Raw genomic sequence first — 20,023 nt, forward strand, 5'->3', positions numbered from 1 at the left:
AAAAAAAAGTACAACAATCCAAACCCAACCATCTTGTTGCGCGCCAGCTTTCTTCCCGGGTGGCTCCACCGGGGACGGCGCCGCCTCCTGTCGCCCGCGCTCCGTCAGGCCCAGCCCACGCGTCTTAGCGAGCCGTCAGCCCGCCAGCGCCCAGGCTCGGCCGACCCTGGGCACCGCGCTCCGCGCCGCGCGCAGCCCCTCTGTAAGGGAGAGAAGCGAGCAGCCCGGGACCCTCCCCTCTTCCAAGCGCACCGCGGGCGGTGGCAATTATTGGTGGCGGTTGTTGACACCGGAAGGACTCCCGCCTCACCTCACCCACAGCCCCCCACCCCCACCCAGGGAAAGGCGAGACTCGGGAGACGGAACAAAGGCGAAGCCCGGCCGAGGAGGCGGACCGAGGTGCCGGGAGAGGAGGGCGGTGGGGCGGGGCACGGCTGGCGCCGCGAGTCCATTTTGCCGCCGTGCCCAGCCCGTAACGCGCGGTCCTCCGGCTGGAGGACAGGCGGCCGCGCGACTCCAGGTGGGGCCCCTCCCGCGGCCCCCCGAGGTCCGAGATAAGTACCCGGCGGGTCCCTCTCAGGATAGGGGGGTGTGATCCTTGGGCCTGCTGCGAGGGTGGGGACTTGCCCTGGCAGGACAGCGACCTGCGTGGGTGGGGGTTTGGCGGAGAGCTCAGTTTGAGCTCCACAGCTGCACAGCGGAAACCAGCTGGGCACTGGAACGGGGCGTGGGTTGGAGCGGCGTGCAGGGGGCGTCAGCTGGGCCCGTGCAGCGTGTCTGTGTTCCAGAAAACCTGCTCCGCTACGGATTATGCCCGGCTTCACTGCCAGCGCCTCGGTATCGCCTAGGAAAGAAAAGGCGACCATGAATCACAAGTCGGAGCACTCAGCACTTTCTGGCACTGAACCTGGGGAGGTGCCTGGCGCCGGGGGAGGGCGCGCTAACCGGGAAGCTCCTTAGTACTGCACAAAGATCTCCGGTCATGCTGCTGGCTTTTTCACCAGGTCCTAGCACGCTGGCTTTATTTGTGGGGGACGACTGAAAAAATTAAGGGTCAAGACTAAGGATCCTGTGCAAATAAATGCATAATACTCTCTCCTTTGTTCTTTCTTTGCAGTAGCCTCGTTTGATTGTCAATCACAAAGTGAGAAAAAAACAAAAACCTGATTGCTTTGTCCTGGGAAATAGTAACCCTGACGAATACACCTGCTCGCAGGGGACAGAGGTAAACTACAATACTTCTCCCTATAGTAAGAAACGAAAAAAGCACCCAGGTTTTTTTTCTAGGCCCAGAATCATGCAGAATTGAACTAGGTGTAGAATGTGTTCCCATCCTCATGGGCGGTCTCTGTTCTTTTCATATTTTTTCAAAACTCAGAAGAATAGATTCAGTATTTGGAAAATCTTTATGTAGCAATTATTCGACATGTATTGCAGTCCACAGATTTATAATGAAAAGGAAAAGAGAGGCTTTAGTAGCATTTCTTTTTTTTGAGATTTTTTTTTTTCCTTCTCCCATACCGTGCTGCTAGGACTTGTACAAATACTGAGTTTTCTAACTCTAGAGACTTTTATACAATCGGTATTTTAAAAGCAGAATTTCATTTACATAGCCACTCCTTCTGGTAGAACTTGATGGAGCTGTTGATTAACTGCTTATACTTCTGTCTTCTACAATGAGAAGGTACATTTCTTCAGGCTCTCCTTTTCTTAAAAATACCATTCTTTTTTTGCACTAGCTGAGATACTAAGCCTCCCTGGTAAGTCCTTCCATAACACCAGGTTATTCTTTCCATTCTATACATTTATGACTGGCTGGTTACCTGGTCTTACTTGTACCACAGCTACTGTTCAGATATGCCTGTTTCCATGAAAGTGCTTTGTACCTGCTATCCTATATAATGCTTTACCTTTTCATGAAATTGTAGTTCAAGAGAGTCCGGCTCTCTTTCAGGACCTTTCTTGGTTAATAGACTCATGCTCTAAAATAACACTTTAAATGTGAATTTACATTTTGTGTATTTGTACCCAACTGTAATTAATCCACCTTACATTTATATAGTTTAGCAGTTTACAAAACTGGCACTCATTACTTAATATTCCCAGAAACATGATGAGGTAGATAATGTAAAAATCCTCATTCTATGAAGGTTAAAACTCCTGCTTGAAGTTAGGTATTCAGAGACAGGTTCAGTGCTCTGTTTCCTCTACTAGAGAGCCTGTTATAGCCTAATTTGTAAAAATCATAAAATTTTAGAAGGGATTTAGAGAGCCATGATTAAACTTTTCCATTTTATGAATGAGAACACTGAATTCTTGATCCACTTTCTGGATAGTGCTAAAAGTCTAAGAATTGGGGAACTCAGGTCCTAAGCCTAGCTTGCTGTGTATAATTGGGAAAGCTCCATTTTTGGAGTTGGGGGGGGGCCTCAGTTTTTTCAATTATAAAGTTAGGTGTTTTCTAGATGGTCTCTAAGATACTTTTAGACCGAGTGCTTCTCTTTTTTAATTTTTTAAATTTTATTTTATCATGTTATGTTAGTCACCATACATTACATCTTTAGTTTTTGATGTAGTGTTCCATGATTCCTTGTTTGCATATAACACCCAGTGCTCCATTCAATACATGCCCTCCTTTATACCCATCACCGGGCTAACCCATCCCCCAACCTCACCCCCCCAAAACCCTCTGTTTCTCAGAGTCCATAGCCTCTCATGGTTCTTCTCCCCCTCCGATTCCTCCCCCTTCATTTTTCCCTTCCTACTGTCTTCTTCTTTTTTTTTTAAACATATAATGTATTATTTGTTTCAGAGGTACATAGACCTGGTACTTCTTTTTATTCCTACTCCAAAACTTTTATTACCATATATTCCCTTACACGTATTGGTAATCCTAAACACACATTAATATTAACTGCCTTAAACTGTTTTATATTTTAAATTTGGGTAGGTATGGTAAAAATGTATGCCTTATTCTTGGTGTTTTACTAAACTATAAAAGTATGGTTCTGTTGTAAGATCAGGAACTGCATGGAGAAGTGGGGCACTCATACATCATTGGTTAGAGTTCATAAATTGGTATACCCCTTCTAGAGGGAAACCTGACAATCTTTTCAAGGTCTTTTAGGTGTGTCAATGAGTAGAAACACTTTTACAGTACACTTACAGGAATCATCTAAGGAAATAATCAGAGCTGTGGACCAAGACTTTTCTACAAGATGTTCATTTAAATGTTATAATCCAAAAAGACATAGCCAATAAGAGCATATCCATAAGATGGACTATCACATTTTAGAAGAATATATAATAATAGGGGAAATACATGTGATAAAGTAAGTGAAAAATGGTGGATACAAAATTGTGTGAAGCTACCAGTTTTGTTAAAATAGGTATGTGCACAAACACAACACACACAAGATTGGAAGAGATAAAACAAAACAGTAATAATGGTTATTCCTTGCTGATGTGATTATGGGTGATTTTTCCCCTGTACTTTCTGAATTTTCTATACTCACAAATTACTTTTATAGTTGGTTGCTTGGATAACCTCTCTAACTTCAGTATGGTGTCAACTTTCTATGTCCTTTTTTTATAAGGCATTTATCATACCTTTTAGAGGAACAATATCTTTGTAAATGTGCTGTATTTCGGAATTTAGGGCAGGAATTGACTTTTGGCTTATATTTCATCTTTTTAAATATCATTAGGTCATTGGATTATACATTCTTATTATTCATTAAAGACACTGCCATCTTCATTACCTTGGCCTTGAACTCTGGATTCTAGAATGGTACTGATGAATAGAGTGCTATGCCCACTTCTCATAATAATTAGCCCAAATACAGGCGTCCTCTGACATAAAGAATAGTTTCATTCCCATTAAGCCTTCTATAAAGCAATTTCCTGTAAACTTCAAAAAAAAATCATTTCCGGGGCGCCTGGGTGGCTCAGTCGTTAAGCGTCTGCCTCCGGCTCAGGTCTTGATCCCAGGGTCCTGGGATCGAGCCCCGCATCGGGCTCCCTGCTTGGCGGGGAGTCTGCTTCTCCCTCTCCCACTCCCCTTGCTTGTGTTCCTGCTCTTGCTATCTCTCTCTGTCAAATAAATAAAATCTTATTAAAAAAATAAAAAAATCATTTCCATTGTATATGGAGACATATTACTAAGGAAAAGTTGAGCTGAAAATTTTTGACAGTTTAAATTCTTGTCTTTCGTGTGGCATTAGTACCACAAGTATATTCAATGGCAGTAGCCAGGTTCCCCATTATAACTCCATGAGGAGCTTTTTTATTCCCCCCTGCATATTTGTGGTATTGAATATGAGCGAGGAGTGCCCACATAGTATATATAATATAGCCAACCTAAAAATTGCTTAAAGTTTAGCATAATTGGCTTTCTACTTGATGTATCTTGTAGCTCACGTTTACTTTAGAATAAGATGTATACATAATTCTACACTGAGCAAAAGGACCTTTGTTATACTAATTATATTTCCAATAGGCATCTCAGAAGTAAGTTATTAGTTGATACGTAGTACTTATCATTTATTTACAAAATGCCTATTTTCCCTTCTACAGTATTATATGTGACATAAGTAACCTCACTTACCTAGATAAATCCAGCTAGCTACCCACCAAATGCTAGACTTTGACAGTACTTTCTGAAAGCTGGCATTAACCTGAAATACAGATTTAGATGATGATGGAAACTTTAATAGATACCAGCCAATAGTTATTGCCAAATTTATGGTTGTAAAAGAAGACAAATTGTTTTAGGGGTAAAAATTTTCCAGCTTCATGAAACCCACTTACATTTATTTGGGAGAAAAGAGACCAGACATTTCTGGTTTGACCTTTCCAGAAGTCATTAGTTCCAACTTAACTAAATTGGAACTCTTAACAGGTAAAGGTAAATATCTGAATCTGGTTGGTACCAGAGTAGGAGAATAATTTAGTCTATACGTATGTTTTCCTCAAATTCAGACTCATTCAAATAGATTTCATCTGGGTGGGAGAGAATAGGCTTCAATACTGTTTGGAAATCACAGACTTCTGTGGGGGTTTTTTTGTTGCTAAATTAAAAAAAAATATTTTAAGTAATCTCTACATCCAACATGGGGCTTGAACTTATGACCCTGAGATCAAGAGTTGCATGCTCTACTGACTGAGCCAGCCAGGCATCCTCCCACAGATTTCTTGATAGCTGTACAGAAGTGGGATAGTGGGATATCTGATCGAGCTGGTATCCTAAAACCCTATTGATATAATGCTGTTACAGAGTAATACCTGGGGTAATTATCAAGAGACACAAGGAAAAGATAAAAGGGAAAGAAAGATAAGGTGAACAGGCAGGTAGGGGATAAGGAAAGAATAGGAGGAAATCAAAAGATTGTACACCTTGACATGGGGAGTATGATGAGTTAAGAGAATAAACAAAGGAAAGAGGCAAGACAAAATAGTGGTTCAGAAAAGAGAATGAAGAAAAGGAAAAAACCTGTTTTTTTGAGTGGTCTGGACTAACTAGTAAGGGTAATGACCTGGCTTTTACGTTTCTGAAAATGTTACCATAGTCCAAAACCTCTGTGAAATTGCTGAATAGGTGGGTCTTCCAAGCTGATGGATCTTTTTTCTAGCTTTATTTTGTCCTACTAATCAGGAATCCTACTAGAAATATCCTGGGGTAAATTCTAACTACTAATTCTAGGATAATGCCAGAAAACGGAAGTTTCTTACTGTCTTACATTGACACATAAGTAACTTTTATATTGTGTTTGCAGGAGCCACGTAACAATTACACAAGCTATTTTAGACACTATATATATCTTCCATAGTCCTTTTTTGAGATTCTTTTTTTTTTTTTTTTTTAAAGATTTTATTTATTTATTTGACAGAGAGAGAGACAGCGAGAACAGGAACACAAGCAGGGGGAGTGGGAGAGGGAGAAGCAGGCTTCCTGCTGAGCAGGGAGCCCGATGCGGGACTCAATCCCAGGACCCTGGGATCATGACCTGAGCCGAAGGCAGACGCCTAACAACTGAGCCACCCAGGCGCCCCCTTTTTTGAGATTCTTAAACTCACTTTATCCTGTTTTGATCATATAAGTTATGGAACAGTCTCTAAAAGCCATAATAAAGTATAACAACACATTGATAAGGAGCACTTAAAACAAATATTTTGTAAATAATTTTCATATATTATGACTTTCAAAACAGTTGTATAACGAGGAGAGAAACTGCAATATGTACATGTGGTTTGTCAAAGGCTACTGTCTAAGAACCAAACAAGAACAAACCAAACAGGCCTCCTCACAGGCCTGGATCCAGAGATTCTCAGTAATAACATTTTTTATTTTATAAAAGATAAAACAATACTATAGCAGATCAAGCTCTTGTAAAGCTTATCTTACCTAGCTAATGCTTCTGAAGTTTTGCTTTTTAAGCTCAATTTCTTATAATTGGTCTCCCTTTTTAGTTTTTTCCTTAATTTTTTATTGTGAAAATTTTCAAATATACAGAAAATTTGAAAAGTACTACAATAAATATCCTTACATCCTCTACCTAGATTCAGTAACTTGACCCTAAGTTTCAAGAAAGCATTACTAGTGGATCTCATACTAGCAGAATACAGTATACTACTTGAAAATAAGATTAACTAATGTGCTGAGAGGAAGTGCTTAAAAAAGTGATTCCTTTTATTCCAAGCATTGTTTCAGGAAAGATTGGTGGCTCCCAGTTTAGTAGAGGCTTGCATAATTTAGTTTTGTCTGTGAGGTGTGTTTCAATATTTGCTATGTAGTTTCTTATTAGGTATCTACTTTGGAATTCCTGAATCCAAAGATGACTCAAAGCAGGATGGAAATTTGATTTAAATCCTTAAGATACAAAGTATTATTAACTTTTCTTTTTGTTCTTTAATGGGATTTGGAAGGAAATCATGGGTAGTATCTTGAACAGCTTTATATTCCTACCAATTAAATTCAAAGCCTTAATAGGAAAGTTTCTTTGAATAGTTTTTTTATTAAAATTAACTTTTAAGAGTAAATAAATGAGCACCTTTTGCATTATAATCATTTTGAGTTGATCATTTAAAAACAAGGGACTTCTAGGAGAGAGAAGTCTAATACACATATGTAGGTTTTGCTTTTTATTTTAAGACTACTTTCCTTTGTAAGTATTGACTTTTCCATTGTCTACCTTGAGTGTAGATACCATGAATATTTGCCTAAAAATAAATCTGTGGTGGTGTTATACAACTATGCATTTGTCAAAACTCACAGAACTGTATACCAAAAAGAATGAATTTTATTGTATGTAAATTAAAAGTATATTTAAAAACACACATGGCAGGAAAATGAGGTTGAAAATGAGAGGTGGTAGATAATTAGATATATATTTGCTACTTTGTTGGTATAAAACTTGGGAAATTTCTAATTAGTGGGTAAAAGAGATTTTTGTCCTTCAAAATTTAGACTTTCTTGGTTTTCAGAAACACATTCAAAGGAAAAAAAAACAAATCTTGGAAATGTGTTTGCTATTGTACACTGAATTTGACAGTGCTTAAGTTGAAATTTTATTGGAGAGCAATAATTTTGTTCACATAAAGTTTCTAAACTTCTGTATTGGTAAAGAAGATTAGCTGTAGAAAAGAGGGGATATGTACTTTAGTTCCTACAAACGAGTATGTTTTATTGACTTCTCCAGATTTTTACGTGTTAGCCACATTTTAAGAAAAGGATCTGTAAGTTCCTTTACTGCAAAGTATACTCTTCACTTAGTGAGCCTAACAACATTATTAATTATCTATTTTCCTTTAAAACTTTTGAGGCAACAAACTTTGTATGGTTTTTTGGATTCAGCTGTCTCAGTTTTCTCTAAAAGTCGGCTGTGGAAGTGGTCACATTAATTTGGTCATAGAGAAAATTTTGAGTATAAAGAGAAGAAAAGAAAATGTTTAGCTTTTTAAAGTGAACAGAAATAAGAATCTTTAAATTATAAACCAAAATTTGTAAGCCGCATCACTAAAAATGGAACTGGATCCACCATAATTTTGATGCAAATTTTTATTTTTTAAAAGATTTGAGAGAGAGAGAAAGAGCGCTGGGGGAGGGGCAGAGGAGCAGAGGAAGAGGGAGACAAGCAGACTGCCTGCTGAGAAAGGAGCCTCACACGGGGCTTGATCCCAGGACCCTGAGATTATGATCTGAGCCAAAATCAAGAGTCAGTCGCTTAACCAACTGAACCACCCAGGTGCCCCTTGATGCAAATTTTTAAAAAGGGACTTTCTAAATAGTTTTTTCCTTTTTTCCTCTGGTTTATTTTCAGAGCTATAAGGTGATTCATGGTTTTGGGATGACTCTTTACTACTAAATTTTCTCATGTATGTCATATTCCTATTTATTTTTTTAATACTTGATTGCCTTAAAATTCTTTTTGGCCCCTATTGCAGTATCTTTTTCAGTTTTCCTTTGCTTTGGGTGCCCATTTTTTCCCTCTGCATTCCAACCACTTGGTATTCTTTGTTTTTCATCTTATTTATTTAATATGCTTGGATAAAATTCTCTGGAAATATTAACCTTGCAAGAATGAGTAAATTAGTTTACTTTATTGAATGTTGCCCTCTATTACTTTCCTGTTTCTACTACTTTCTCCAAAATCTAATTTTAGCATAGAGTTCTTAGGTAAAAGAGGACAAAGAGCAGTGGAGATGATAAAATATAAAACAGGACTAAGGTAGGAGGATCATCAAAAGTTTTCTTTTCTCTGTTCTAGAGTCAGAATTTTTTTTTTTTTAAGATTTTATTTATTTATTTGACAGAGAGAGCAAGCACAGGCAGGGGGAGCAGCAGAGGGAGAGGGAGAAGCAGACTCTCCACTGAGCAGGGAGCCCGATGCAGGGCTTGATCCCAGAACCCTGGGATCATGACCTGAGCTGAAGGCAGACATTTAACTGACCAACCCATCTAGGTTCCCCTAGAGGCAGAATGCTTTACAGCTGCTTCATAACTTCTCTCAGGGAGCACACTAACCCCAGTCTTTATAGCCATTCTCCTCCCAATGCCTTTAAAAGGTTTTATGATTTCTTATATCACAAAAGATTGTTCAGAAAAATCAGCTCATCACATATTTTTGCCTTTTGACATTAAATTTGACAGAATAATCTTTGCTTTAATTCTGCATATAATTTTATTATAATTTATTATACCTTATCCCTCACAACTAAATGTAAAGCCATAAACTAATTAGCCTTGCAAACTCAGCTAATCTTTTAAATACTATTTATCTTCTAGATTATAGCTCTAATTGTGACTCTTAAAATTAGTGCTAAAATTTACTTATTTTTGATTATAAGATGGCCTGTAGATTATTAGACCCTATTTTATTTATTAGTTTGGTGGTAATGTGACGTAGTTTGTCCCTCAGTAAGCTGAATGAGGACATAGTTAGCACTATATTTGGATTTAAAACTTTAGGGATAGAAGTTTTAAAATGTACATTTTAAAATAATAAACTTGAACTGAGAAATGGTATTCTCTAGATCAGGAATCTCAGTTTTTTTTGTCTCAGGATGACTTTACACTCTTAAAAACCGAGGATCCCAAAAGTTTTTGTTTACATATGTACTGTATATAGATATTTATTGTATTGAAAATTAAAACAAAAAATTTAAGATCTTCATTTAAAATAACGATAAACCTATTACATGTTAACATTTGTGAAAAATAACATTTTCAAAACAGTTGTGGGAAGAGTGGCATTGCTTTACATATTTATAGGTCTCTTTAATGAATTGCTATTAATAGATTATAACGAGTCTTTTATCTGTCCCTGCATTACATCTGTTAAAATAAGTAATTTTGGTTGAAATATAGAAAGATCATATTTGGCCTTGCACAGATATATAGTTGGTGAAGGGAGGAATATTTTAATAGCCTTTTCTGATAATTGTGGATCTTCTTTGATACTATACCAAAACTCAACAAGTGGTAGTTTCTTAAAAGTTGCAATATGGAATCTGAAATCATATTATAAATGTGTTGGTCTTTTGATCTTTTGCCCAAGCATGATTTATAACATGCATTGGTGATTTGAACCAATTAGTTCATTGTGTTATGCAGATCTCCAAATGTTAACATTTTATTATATAATAATCTCCCCCCTAAAAAAGTAAAAGCCCACATTTGTTAAAATTACCACTTATTTCATTAGAAAATAATTAATGGGAAGTTATCAAGCACTTAAGTGGCAAAAATGTTTTCCAAAATTCTAATTTTCACTCAAAAACTTTTACCATTTGTTTTCCTTGAAGTGAAGAGCTATTTTGTTCATTTTTGAGAAGATGTCTGCTTTACTTAAGTCTAAATAGCCAGTTTGTCATTCATTCTTTAAATAAAAATTGTGTTCCATAAAAAAAAGCAGCTGGTTCAGATTGTGACTCAATCATGTAAGTGCTTTTTCTCCAGACAATTATCTGTTGGGTGCAGCACACAAAATATTAAAAAGGCATGTACGCACTGATCAAGATTTAATAAAATGAATAATTTTTGCTGCTTCATAAAGAACATTCTTAAATGAAACTGGCTACCCCCAATGGTACTGTGAGTATGTGGTAATGAAGAATACAATAACTTGTAATACAGTTTGGTGTTGCCTTTTGCCTTGTTTCATTCCTGCTAAGGCTTCAGCAGTATCTACTCACCATTGCTTTTACAGTGCAATCTTCAACGTGGTGCCAAAAGTAAATATCATCTTAGTATTATTGTGAAAAAAGTATTGACCTTCACAAATGACTTGAAAGAGTCTTAGGAACACCAGATTTCAGCCCACATTTTGAGAATTGATGCACACTAGACAGTTGTGGTGGTTTAAAAGAAAACTTCATTTAATTCTCTGAAGAATGAATTGCAACTCATGTTTTTACTTACGATTTCAATAATTGTAATCTTGCCTCTGAAATAGAAAAATTTGCCAATTTTTAATAAAAGTCTGCACAAGATGCATGCTTGAATTTATATTTCTGTGCTTCTTTCTTTTAAATAACATACCATTTTATAATTGTGGGCCCAGACTAAAGAGCTCATTCTATTCAAACACTGAGTAGCTTTGTTTCTGACAGCTAGCAGTCAGCTTTCTGTTTTAAAACAATCAGTTGGGTCCTGCTGGCTCAACTTGCAGTTGTCCTAGACCTAACCCTATCTCAGCCAAAGACTGTTGCTGGAAAGCCCACACAAAGGCCTTGTGTAAGGGAGTCCTGCTAATAAGGAGTGTGTTCTAGTCCCAGCAGATTAAATCTGCTTTGGTGTGCATTCCCTTCCCAAATTTCTCACTCATTTCCTTTGTTTGCCTGGCTATTTCAGTGAGAGATCATTTTTAATGCCTCTGAAGATAGTTTCTTTTGATTATTACATAGTCTGAGTGGAGGGGATTACTGGAGTAAAATGTTCCTTTCTCTATGGTAGGATGTGATGGAGCTGCTTGAAGAAGATCTCACGTGCCCAATTTGTTGCAGTCTGTTCGATGATCCGCGAGTTTTGCCTTGCTCACACAACTTTTGCAAAAAATGCTTAGAAGGGATCTTAGAGGGGACTGTGCGGAATTCCTTGTGGAGATCCTCTCCATTCAAGTGCCCTACATGCCGTAAGGAAACTTCAGCTACTGGAGTCAATAGCCTGCAGGTTAATTACTCCCTGAAGGGTATTGTAGAAAAGTATAACAAGATCAAAATCTCTCCCAAAATGCCGGTGTGCAAAGGACACTTGGGGCAGCCTCTCAACATTTTCTGCCTGACTGATATGCAACTGATTTGTGGGATCTGTGCTACTCGTGGTGACCACACCAAGCATGTCTTCTGTTCTATTGAAGATGCCTATGCTCAGGAAAGAGATGCCTTTGAGTCCCTCTTCCAGAGCTTTGAGACCTGGCGTCGGGGAGATGCTCTTTCTCGCTTGGATACCTTGGAAACTAGCAAAAGGAAATCTCTACAGTTACTGACTAAAGATTCAGATAAAGTAAAGGAGTTTTTTGAGAAGTTACAACATACATTAGATCAAAAAAAGAATGAAATCCTGTCTGACTTTGAGACCATGAAACTTGCAGTTATGCAAGCCTATGACCCAGAGATCAACAAACTCAACACCATCTTGCAGGAACAACGAATGGCCTTTAACATTGCTGAGGCTTTCAAAGACGTGTCAGAACCCATCATATTTCTGCAACAGATGCAGGAGTTCAGGGAGAAAATAAAAGTAATCAAGGAAACTCCTTTACCTCCCTCTAATTTGCCCACAAGCCCTTTAATGAAGAACTTTGATACCAGCCAGTGGGAAGACATAAAACTAGTAGATGTGGATAAACTTTCTTTGCCTCAAGACACTGGCATATTCATTAGCAAGATTCCCTGGAGCTTTTATCAGTTATTTGTGGTAGTCATTCTGCTTAGCTTTCTTATTTTCTTTGGTCCCACTATATTCCTAGAAGGGTCTTTATTTGATGAATTCACAAGTTGGAAAGACCATCTCTCAAACTTCAGTTCCTATCTGACTAAATCAGCTGATTTTGTAGAACAATCAATGTTTTACTGGGAACAGGTGATGGATGGGTTTTTCATTTTCAGTGAAAGATTTAAGAATTTTACTTTGGTGGTGCTGAACAATGTGGCAGAATTTGTGTGCAAATATAAACTATTATAAAATCTGTTGCAAGTGTATAGTTCTCTGTCTTTTGTTAGAAATTTGTTAAAGAGCTGAGTGGTAGTTCAGATTTGGTCAAGATTTCAGTCAGATACCTTCCTACAAAAGTATTCCTTTCAAAAATAATGTCCTATACATGTTGTTCAAATTAGGTAGCATAAAGATAAATGTGAGATTTAATACTAAGTCCTGAACCCCCCTTCCTTTTTAAATAGTGCTTTTGTAAAACGCCTCCTACCCCCAATATTGGTTGTGTTCATGCTGTGGAAAAGAGGTGAAAGAAGAGCACATGATCTAATATTATGTAAATGAGGTAGTGTAACAGTGATTGTTCATTTAAGCATGTAATAAAGCCTACTCTTGTAAAGCAACTTTTTTGGAGACTGGACATTCTTTTAAAAAAGAAGATATGGGTGGATTGGACTTCAAATTTTTCTAGATTTGGATTTCTAAATTTTATTTTTTTGCTAAAATGTAAATCTTAGGTAAACAAAAAGTGGCATTTTTCTTGCAATAAGTTTACATTTTTAGGAGGGTGGAGATTTCAGCTTGCCTTTTTCTCCTTCAGTTTTGTAAATTTATCACAAAGGAATTCAAAGGAAATGTTAGGGGGCTGTGCAAGCAAAGGCGTAGGTAAAAAAAAAAAAGTCTAACACATGGCAAGGACAGGAAATGGGAAAGCCTTCTTTTTATTGGCAGCTAAGCGTTGTGTTGTTCCAAAGTATCATGGCAACTGTACAACCAAACCATCCACTGCTTAACATCTTTTTAAAGAGTAGTAAGATTAATTTGACAATAGATGGAACAGTCTTTCAGCTATTATAAAGTGCAAAGTAATCAGCTAAAAACTAATGATTTGTTAACTAGAATTTAAATAAAAATTTTTAAAACAGCAATACATACATACATACTACTGGGGGAAAAATAAAACACTAATGCTCACATAAGATAAAGATACCTGCCTCCCACAGATTTTTTTTTTAAAAAAAGAACTAGGTAGTTTTTTAAAATTCATTTGAGAGCGATAGAGCAAGAGCAAGGAGGAGAGTCAGAGGGAGAAGCAGGCTCCCCACTGAGCAGGGAGCCCCATGTGGGGCTTGATCCCAGAACCCTGGGATCATGACCTGAGCCGAAAGCAGACACTTAATGGACTGAGCCACCCAGGTGCCCCCTACCTCCCACAGATTAAAAATACTTGCTTAGAATCCAGATGAAAACAAGAAGTGATCTCATGTTAGAACTGCTCTCTAGTCCCTTATTTCTGTCATGGAACAAGACATTCCTTGGAAAGCCCAGAGTGTCTTTACCCTGTCCTTTAATTTGGTTGAGAGGAAGCAACTAAATTTAAAGAACAGAAGAATCCAGCTATGGGAATAAGAGTCAAATTAAGCTGCTAGCTGAGGTAATGGCTGCCTCATCCATAACTGACAATTCATGATTTAGCCACTAAATTGCTAAAGGGTTCATAAATTATGATAATGTTCCTCTGTAAATCTTAACTTCTGCCATGACAACTCATTGTAGATAGGTCTGGGGAAAGGGGAATGCTTTTCTGCTCCCACTATTTTTTTTAAAGATTTTAAAAATCTTTTTAAAAATCTTTAAATCTTTTTTTAAAGATTATTTATTTGAGAAAGAGGGAGCAAGAGAGAAAGAGCATGAGCAGGGGGAGGGGCAGAGAGAGAAGGAGACACAGACTCCCCACTGAGCAGACAGCCCAATGTGGGGCTTGATCCCAGGACCCCTGGATCATGACCTGAGCTGAAGGCAGACGCTTAACCGACTGAGCCACCCAGGCACCCCTTCCAGTACTTTTTTTAAAATAGAGATTTATGGGGTGCCTGGGTGGCTCAGATGGTTAAGCGTCTGCCTTCAGCTCAGGTCATGATCCTGGGGTCCTGGGATCAAGCCCCGCATCGGGCTCCTGGCTCGGCGGGGAGCCTGCTTCTCCCTCTCCCTCTGCCTCTCCCCCTGCTCATGCTCTCTCTCTCTCTCTGTATCTCTGTGTCTCAAATGAATTAAAAAAAAAATCTTAAAAAAAAAATTACAGATTTACAATAAGTTTTCATGGATATATATATATATTTTAATGGAATACAGGAGAGGGATCTACTTGACATCTATCCTTAGAAATATTGGCAGTTTTTCTTAAATAATTCAGTTCCTCATCTGTTCCTTTTTCATTTTGTATACTGCAAGTTCCCAAGCAACTCAAATTTGCAAACACAGCTATGGATACACTATTTGCTTTACAGTAGTTAGGAGGGAATCTAGGTCTCTGTTTTTTGTTATTTTCCCCTCCCCTCCATTTCTTAATCATATATAACTAGCAACATTTATGGCTAGAGTTTGATTTACAAGTTTCTAAGTCTGTAGCTTCTAGTTTGAAGCAAGAAAAGAATGAGTAGTCAGGAACTGGTCACTTTGAATGTGGGAGGGAAGATATTCACAACAAGGTTTTCTACCATAAAGCAGTTTCCTGCTTCTCGGTTGACACGAATGATAGATGGCAGAGACCAAGAATTCAAGATGATTGGTGGCCAGATTTTTGTGGACAGAGATGGTGTTCTATTTAGTTTCATCTTAGATTTTTTGAGAACTCACCAGCTTTTATTACCCACCGACTTTTCAGACCATCTTAGGCTTCAGAGAGAGGCTCTTTTCTATGAACTGGATCCTCTGGTTGATCTCTTAAACCAAGAACACCTGCTACAGCCAAGACCTGCTCTTGTGGAAGTGCATTTCCTAAGCCGAAACACTCAAGCTTTTTTCAGGGTGTTTGGCTCTTGCAGCAAAACAATTGAGATGCTAACTGGGAGGATTACAGTGTTTATAGAGCAACCTTCAGCACTGACCTGGAGTAGTAACTCTTTCCCTCCGCAGATGACCTTACTTCCACTGCCTCCACAAAGACCTTCTTACCATGACCTGGTTTTCCAGTGTGGCTCTGACAGCACCGCTGATAACCAGATTGGAGTCAGGTATTTTGTACTTTGAAGCATCTTTCTTCTATATCAGTTCCTGATGTTTCCCCTCAAAACTGGAATTTTCTCATGGCTGAAACTTTTCTTGGAAAAAATTATTACTCACATGTTTTGGGGGTAATAAGTAGAGTTGAGTAGAATGATCAGATAATTATTGTCCAAACTGGGCTATTTTTCAGAGTGAAAGAAGGTATTGTTATTATGTGGGACAGTGGGAATAAACCAAGACTGTCCAGGGAAAATTGGAACTATGGTCATTCAAGTTGTAAGAGGAAATAATTTTATAGATTATGTTCCATTGCTAGTGAATTTGGCCTACGACTGAGACAACACCTTTCTTTCCCCCAAGAGATTCTTTTAGTGGCTGGCATATGGTAAAGTCTCAGTAGTTTCTCCTGATTTCCTTACACTCTACGTATATTTGTTCTTTTAGTCCTTATGATTTGACTACTGATTTTCCTCCATCTCACTTTATTTTTAAACACCATTAAGCCAGATATATCCCATAGCAAATTTGGTATCCTATTACATCTTTGGCATTCTTAGACAACTCAAAATATTGGGATAGGCTGTCAGTATGTTAAGGATAGTTGCTCCTGAGTCAATTATTCACTTTCTCCCCCTGTTGTTCTTGGCTGAACACTAAGGCTGATTTCTACTCTACTGTCAGGGACACTTTTTTTTTCTCCTTAAAAATCTCTTAATGCTGTCCCACCATTATTTTACTAACTGTGAAAGCTGGCTTTAATTTTCAGGAGGAAAAAAAAGTAGTCTGCATATGTTCTTTACTGATACTATTTAAAATTTTTTTTTTTTGCGGGGGGGGAGAAAAAGTAGACATAGTTTGGGATATTTTCTTGACTTCAGCAGTCGCCATCAGGAACTATCAATGTTTGCCTCTCCGACAACACACCCCTTTGTTTTACTTACCAACTGAAGAACACTGGGCAGTATGACAGTTCTTCAGTTTCTACACTTAATAATTCCCTGTCCTCCCAAAAAAGGTTGAAATGTCACTTTGGGAAAAGGGAGCCAGTTAAATTAATAGGCTGATTGTGAAGAGAACTTAAGACCCTATTTTTATCTCAAAGTGTTTTAAGATATCTCTGTGTACACCTTTCTTTTCACTGGTGGGGCACTAACATGAATAATTCAGAAGGGAAAACTATTCAGTTTTTTTTAAAAAATTTGATTTAATGATTAAGATCTTTGAGGATCGGGGTGCCTGGGTGGCTCAGTTGTTCAGCGACTGCCTTTGGCTCAGGTCATGATCCCAGGGTCCTGGGATTAAGCCCCGCATCAGGCTCTCTGCTCAGTGGGGAGCGTGCTTCTCCCTCTCCCACTCCCCGAGCTTGTGTTCTCTCTCTATCAAATAAATAAATAAATTCTTAAAAAAAAAAAAAAGATCTTTGAGGATCCCTTTAAAAAAAAGATAGAAACCCCAGGAAAAATGGTATAATTAATTTTAAGAAGAAACATGCAAGGTAAAAAGATCCTGGAAATACTAAACACTTTAAAATCTATGCATGTGGAGAAAATAATTGAAAAAAATATGCTGAGAAACAAGATTAAAAACTAAGGTTGGAATATTCTTGTATGTACAGTGCCAAGTGTTTTTACCTTTGCTAAGTGTTTGTTTTTTAGAAATAGTACAAATTTTTTTCATCTTAATGTAAGAATGGCATTATATTTAAACTTCCAATATAGATAATTCCAAAACCAGAAGCTATTTTAATAATTAAATTTTTTCATCACCAAATAGTATTCATTTGCTGGAAGTTCAGAATTTTTTTCCATCCTATAAGTGTTTATGATTTTTTTCTATCATGCCAATTTCAAAGTAGAGATGGATAACCTGAGTAAGGGGACATTATTGGGATTTTGGGTGACTGTATGAAAACTCTGGCCCTGAAAGGCCCACCTTAGGTACATAACTGCCTGGCTAGCCATCATTTTTATTTCTTGCTCACTCCCTGTTCTGAATCATCCATTCAGATGTTTTTTGAAGGTGGGAAGTGGAGGAGTAAGCCTGGATGGCTCCTAAGAGTCTGGCGTATCATCCAGCTGTTCAGTATGTTCCATTAATATGATTCACCATTCTAAGATCTTGTTAACCTAGCAGTTTGCTCAGTTACTATCTCTCAAGTTCACAGTATGTGAAATACTTGGCTTGCATCTTGCAGAAGGTCATTCATATGATACCACATTATCAAGCTCAAGTTATGGTCATAGGATTCTAGAGTCTCTTTGATAGCCTTTATTCTATCCGACCTTTCCTTTTTAAATTGGATCAAATGGAAAAGTGTAGTTGCCTTTTTTTAAAATAAGATTTGATTTTCTATTTCTCAATGCATTCTTCTACCCTTTCCTTCTGCCTTAAAATCTTTCATTTCTTAATTTGACCTCCTAAGGAATCAAGTACTATTGCTCAGTGATTTCTTACAAGTGTTTGTGTCTTAATGTGAGATGTGCTATAATTTTCTTCTCTTTAATAAATGTTTCTAGGCTACACAATCAAGATCTGGGGTTTGGGACTAGATGGAATGATCTCCTAATGTGAAAAATTTGCTGTATCAAACATAATAAACATTTTTTGACATGTACTTTGTACTTCTATAAATCTTACAGTATTTTCTTTGCCTAGAATTAATTTCTAAACATGAGCTAAAATAACCACTCTATTTTTCTTATTTTTTATTTTTTTTTTAAGATTTTATTTATTTATTTGACAGAGAGACACAGCAAGAGAGGGAACACAAGCAGGGGGAGTGGGAGAGGGAGAAGCAGGCTTCCCGCCGAGCAGGGAGCCCGATGTGGGGCTCGATCCCAGGACCCTGGGATCATGACCTGAGCCGAAGGCAGACGCTTAATGACTGAGCCACCCAGGCTCCCCAATTAACCACTCTATTTTAATCATAGTTAAAAGGAGGCAAAGGATGTCGTAAAGGCTTTTTTTATGCCATAAAACTACAGAGAATTTAGGTTGCTTTGTGGAAGTAAGTTAGTCTTTTCTTCACATCTCATAAACAAATGGTGAGAGGACTCAAAGACATAAAAATATCCTTGATGGTATTTAAAGGGGTAATATAGCTATATCTATGTGGACATGTTATGTTGACATTATTAAAACTAACATACAGCCAATCTGAAGAATTCAGGTTGGCTTTTTTCTTGAACTATGTGTATTGGTTCTATAGAATCTCCTAGGAAATACAAAGTTTTGTCATTTTTACTCCAGAGGCCTTTTGACCCCGTGCTTTACTCTTTAACAATGGATAGTTATTGAGTAAAAATTGACAATAAAATCTTGACATTTTTAATCTGCAAAATTGTACCTGAAAAAATGTATTTGATAGAAATAAGAAAAAATTTGTAATGTCAGTGCTAATAATGGGTAGAATTAGATCTAGGAGGGGAAACTAAATGTATAAAATATTCATTAAAATGATTGTCAATTCATTTAATTAAGCTGATTAAAATAATATTTAGTCAATTGAATACAAAAATTAGAAATTGTTAAATTATATAAAAAGTTAAGCTAATTTGTTTAATCAAATTGTTTGCTCCAGAAAATAATTTCTCAATGAAAATTCATCAGTGTTGGTTATATTCCTAAATGTGGATTTAAGTGACTTTGGAGATCACAGGAAGGTCTTTATTTTCAATACTCTGAAATTACTAATTTGGATCTATAAATGAAGTCTCAAAAAAATCTGATCAAAAATGGTATGATGCCTTTATTTGAGATTATAAGTCAAATTGATGTGTTTCGTTTTGCTAGTTATTAAAGGGATGCTTTATAATCAAACATCTGTTGTGTGTCCTAGGTATGTTTCTATAAAACCTGATAACCGAAAACTGGCCAACGGAACTAATGTCCTCGGGATACTAATCGACACTTTATTAACGGAAGGCTTCCACCTAGTCAGCGCTAGAACACTATTCTCTGAAGACAAAAGTGAATGCTATAGCTTTGAAAGGATAAAAAAGCCTGAAGCTCTCACCATGAACAAAACACTGAAACCAGAGACTACCATCATGTCAGAGCAATCTCAGAAAAAGAAATGAGGTTCCTGTTCCCTTTTAGAGTAAAGAGAAATTGCCATTTTCTTGTGGAAATTCCATATTTATGGCATGTATGTTAGTCATATATGTACTCATTTCAACTTCTGGCCTTGTCTCCTAGTATGCCGTCTCTGGCAACCATACCTCAGCGGTGCTTAAACCACACTAACTGCTTCCTGCTCTCTAAATAACACTGTGCACTTGGTGCTTTGGCACATGTTCCTTCTACCTTCAATGCCTCTTTCCCTTTCTTTTCTTCATGAACACTTACACAGCTCTCAAGAATGGGTTC

General features: G+C 37.6%; 2 protein-coding genes across 2 annotated transcripts; both read left to right on the forward strand.

Moving 5' to 3' along the window:
* Positions 1-238: 238 nt before the first annotated feature.
* On the forward strand, positions 239-13,053 carry TRIM13 (tripartite motif containing 13). The gene is made up of 3 exons (XM_021689439.1): positions 239-520; positions 1,118-1,225; positions 11,453-13,053. Exon 3 carries the CDS (start codon positions 11,459-11,461, stop codon positions 12,680-12,682), a length of 1,224 nt encoding a protein of 407 aa, XP_021545114.1. The 5' UTR covers positions 239-520; positions 1,118-1,225; positions 11,453-11,458; the 3' UTR covers positions 12,683-13,053.
* A 2,029-nt stretch (positions 13,054-15,082) lies between these two features.
* Positions 15,083-19,734, forward strand: KCNRG (potassium channel regulator). Its single transcript, XM_021689451.1, has 2 exons — positions 15,083-15,663; positions 19,494-19,734. The coding sequence occupies exons 1-2, from the start codon at positions 15,083-15,085 to the stop codon at positions 19,732-19,734; spliced, it is 822 nt and encodes a 273-aa protein (XP_021545126.1).
* The last annotated feature ends 289 nt before the right edge of the window (positions 19,735-20,023 follow it).

The sequence above is a fragment of the Neomonachus schauinslandi genome, chromosome 3, assembly GCF_002201575.2.
Source record: "Neomonachus schauinslandi chromosome 3, ASM220157v2, whole genome shotgun sequence".
NCBI lineage: Eukaryota > Metazoa > Chordata > Mammalia > Carnivora > Phocidae > Neomonachus > Neomonachus schauinslandi.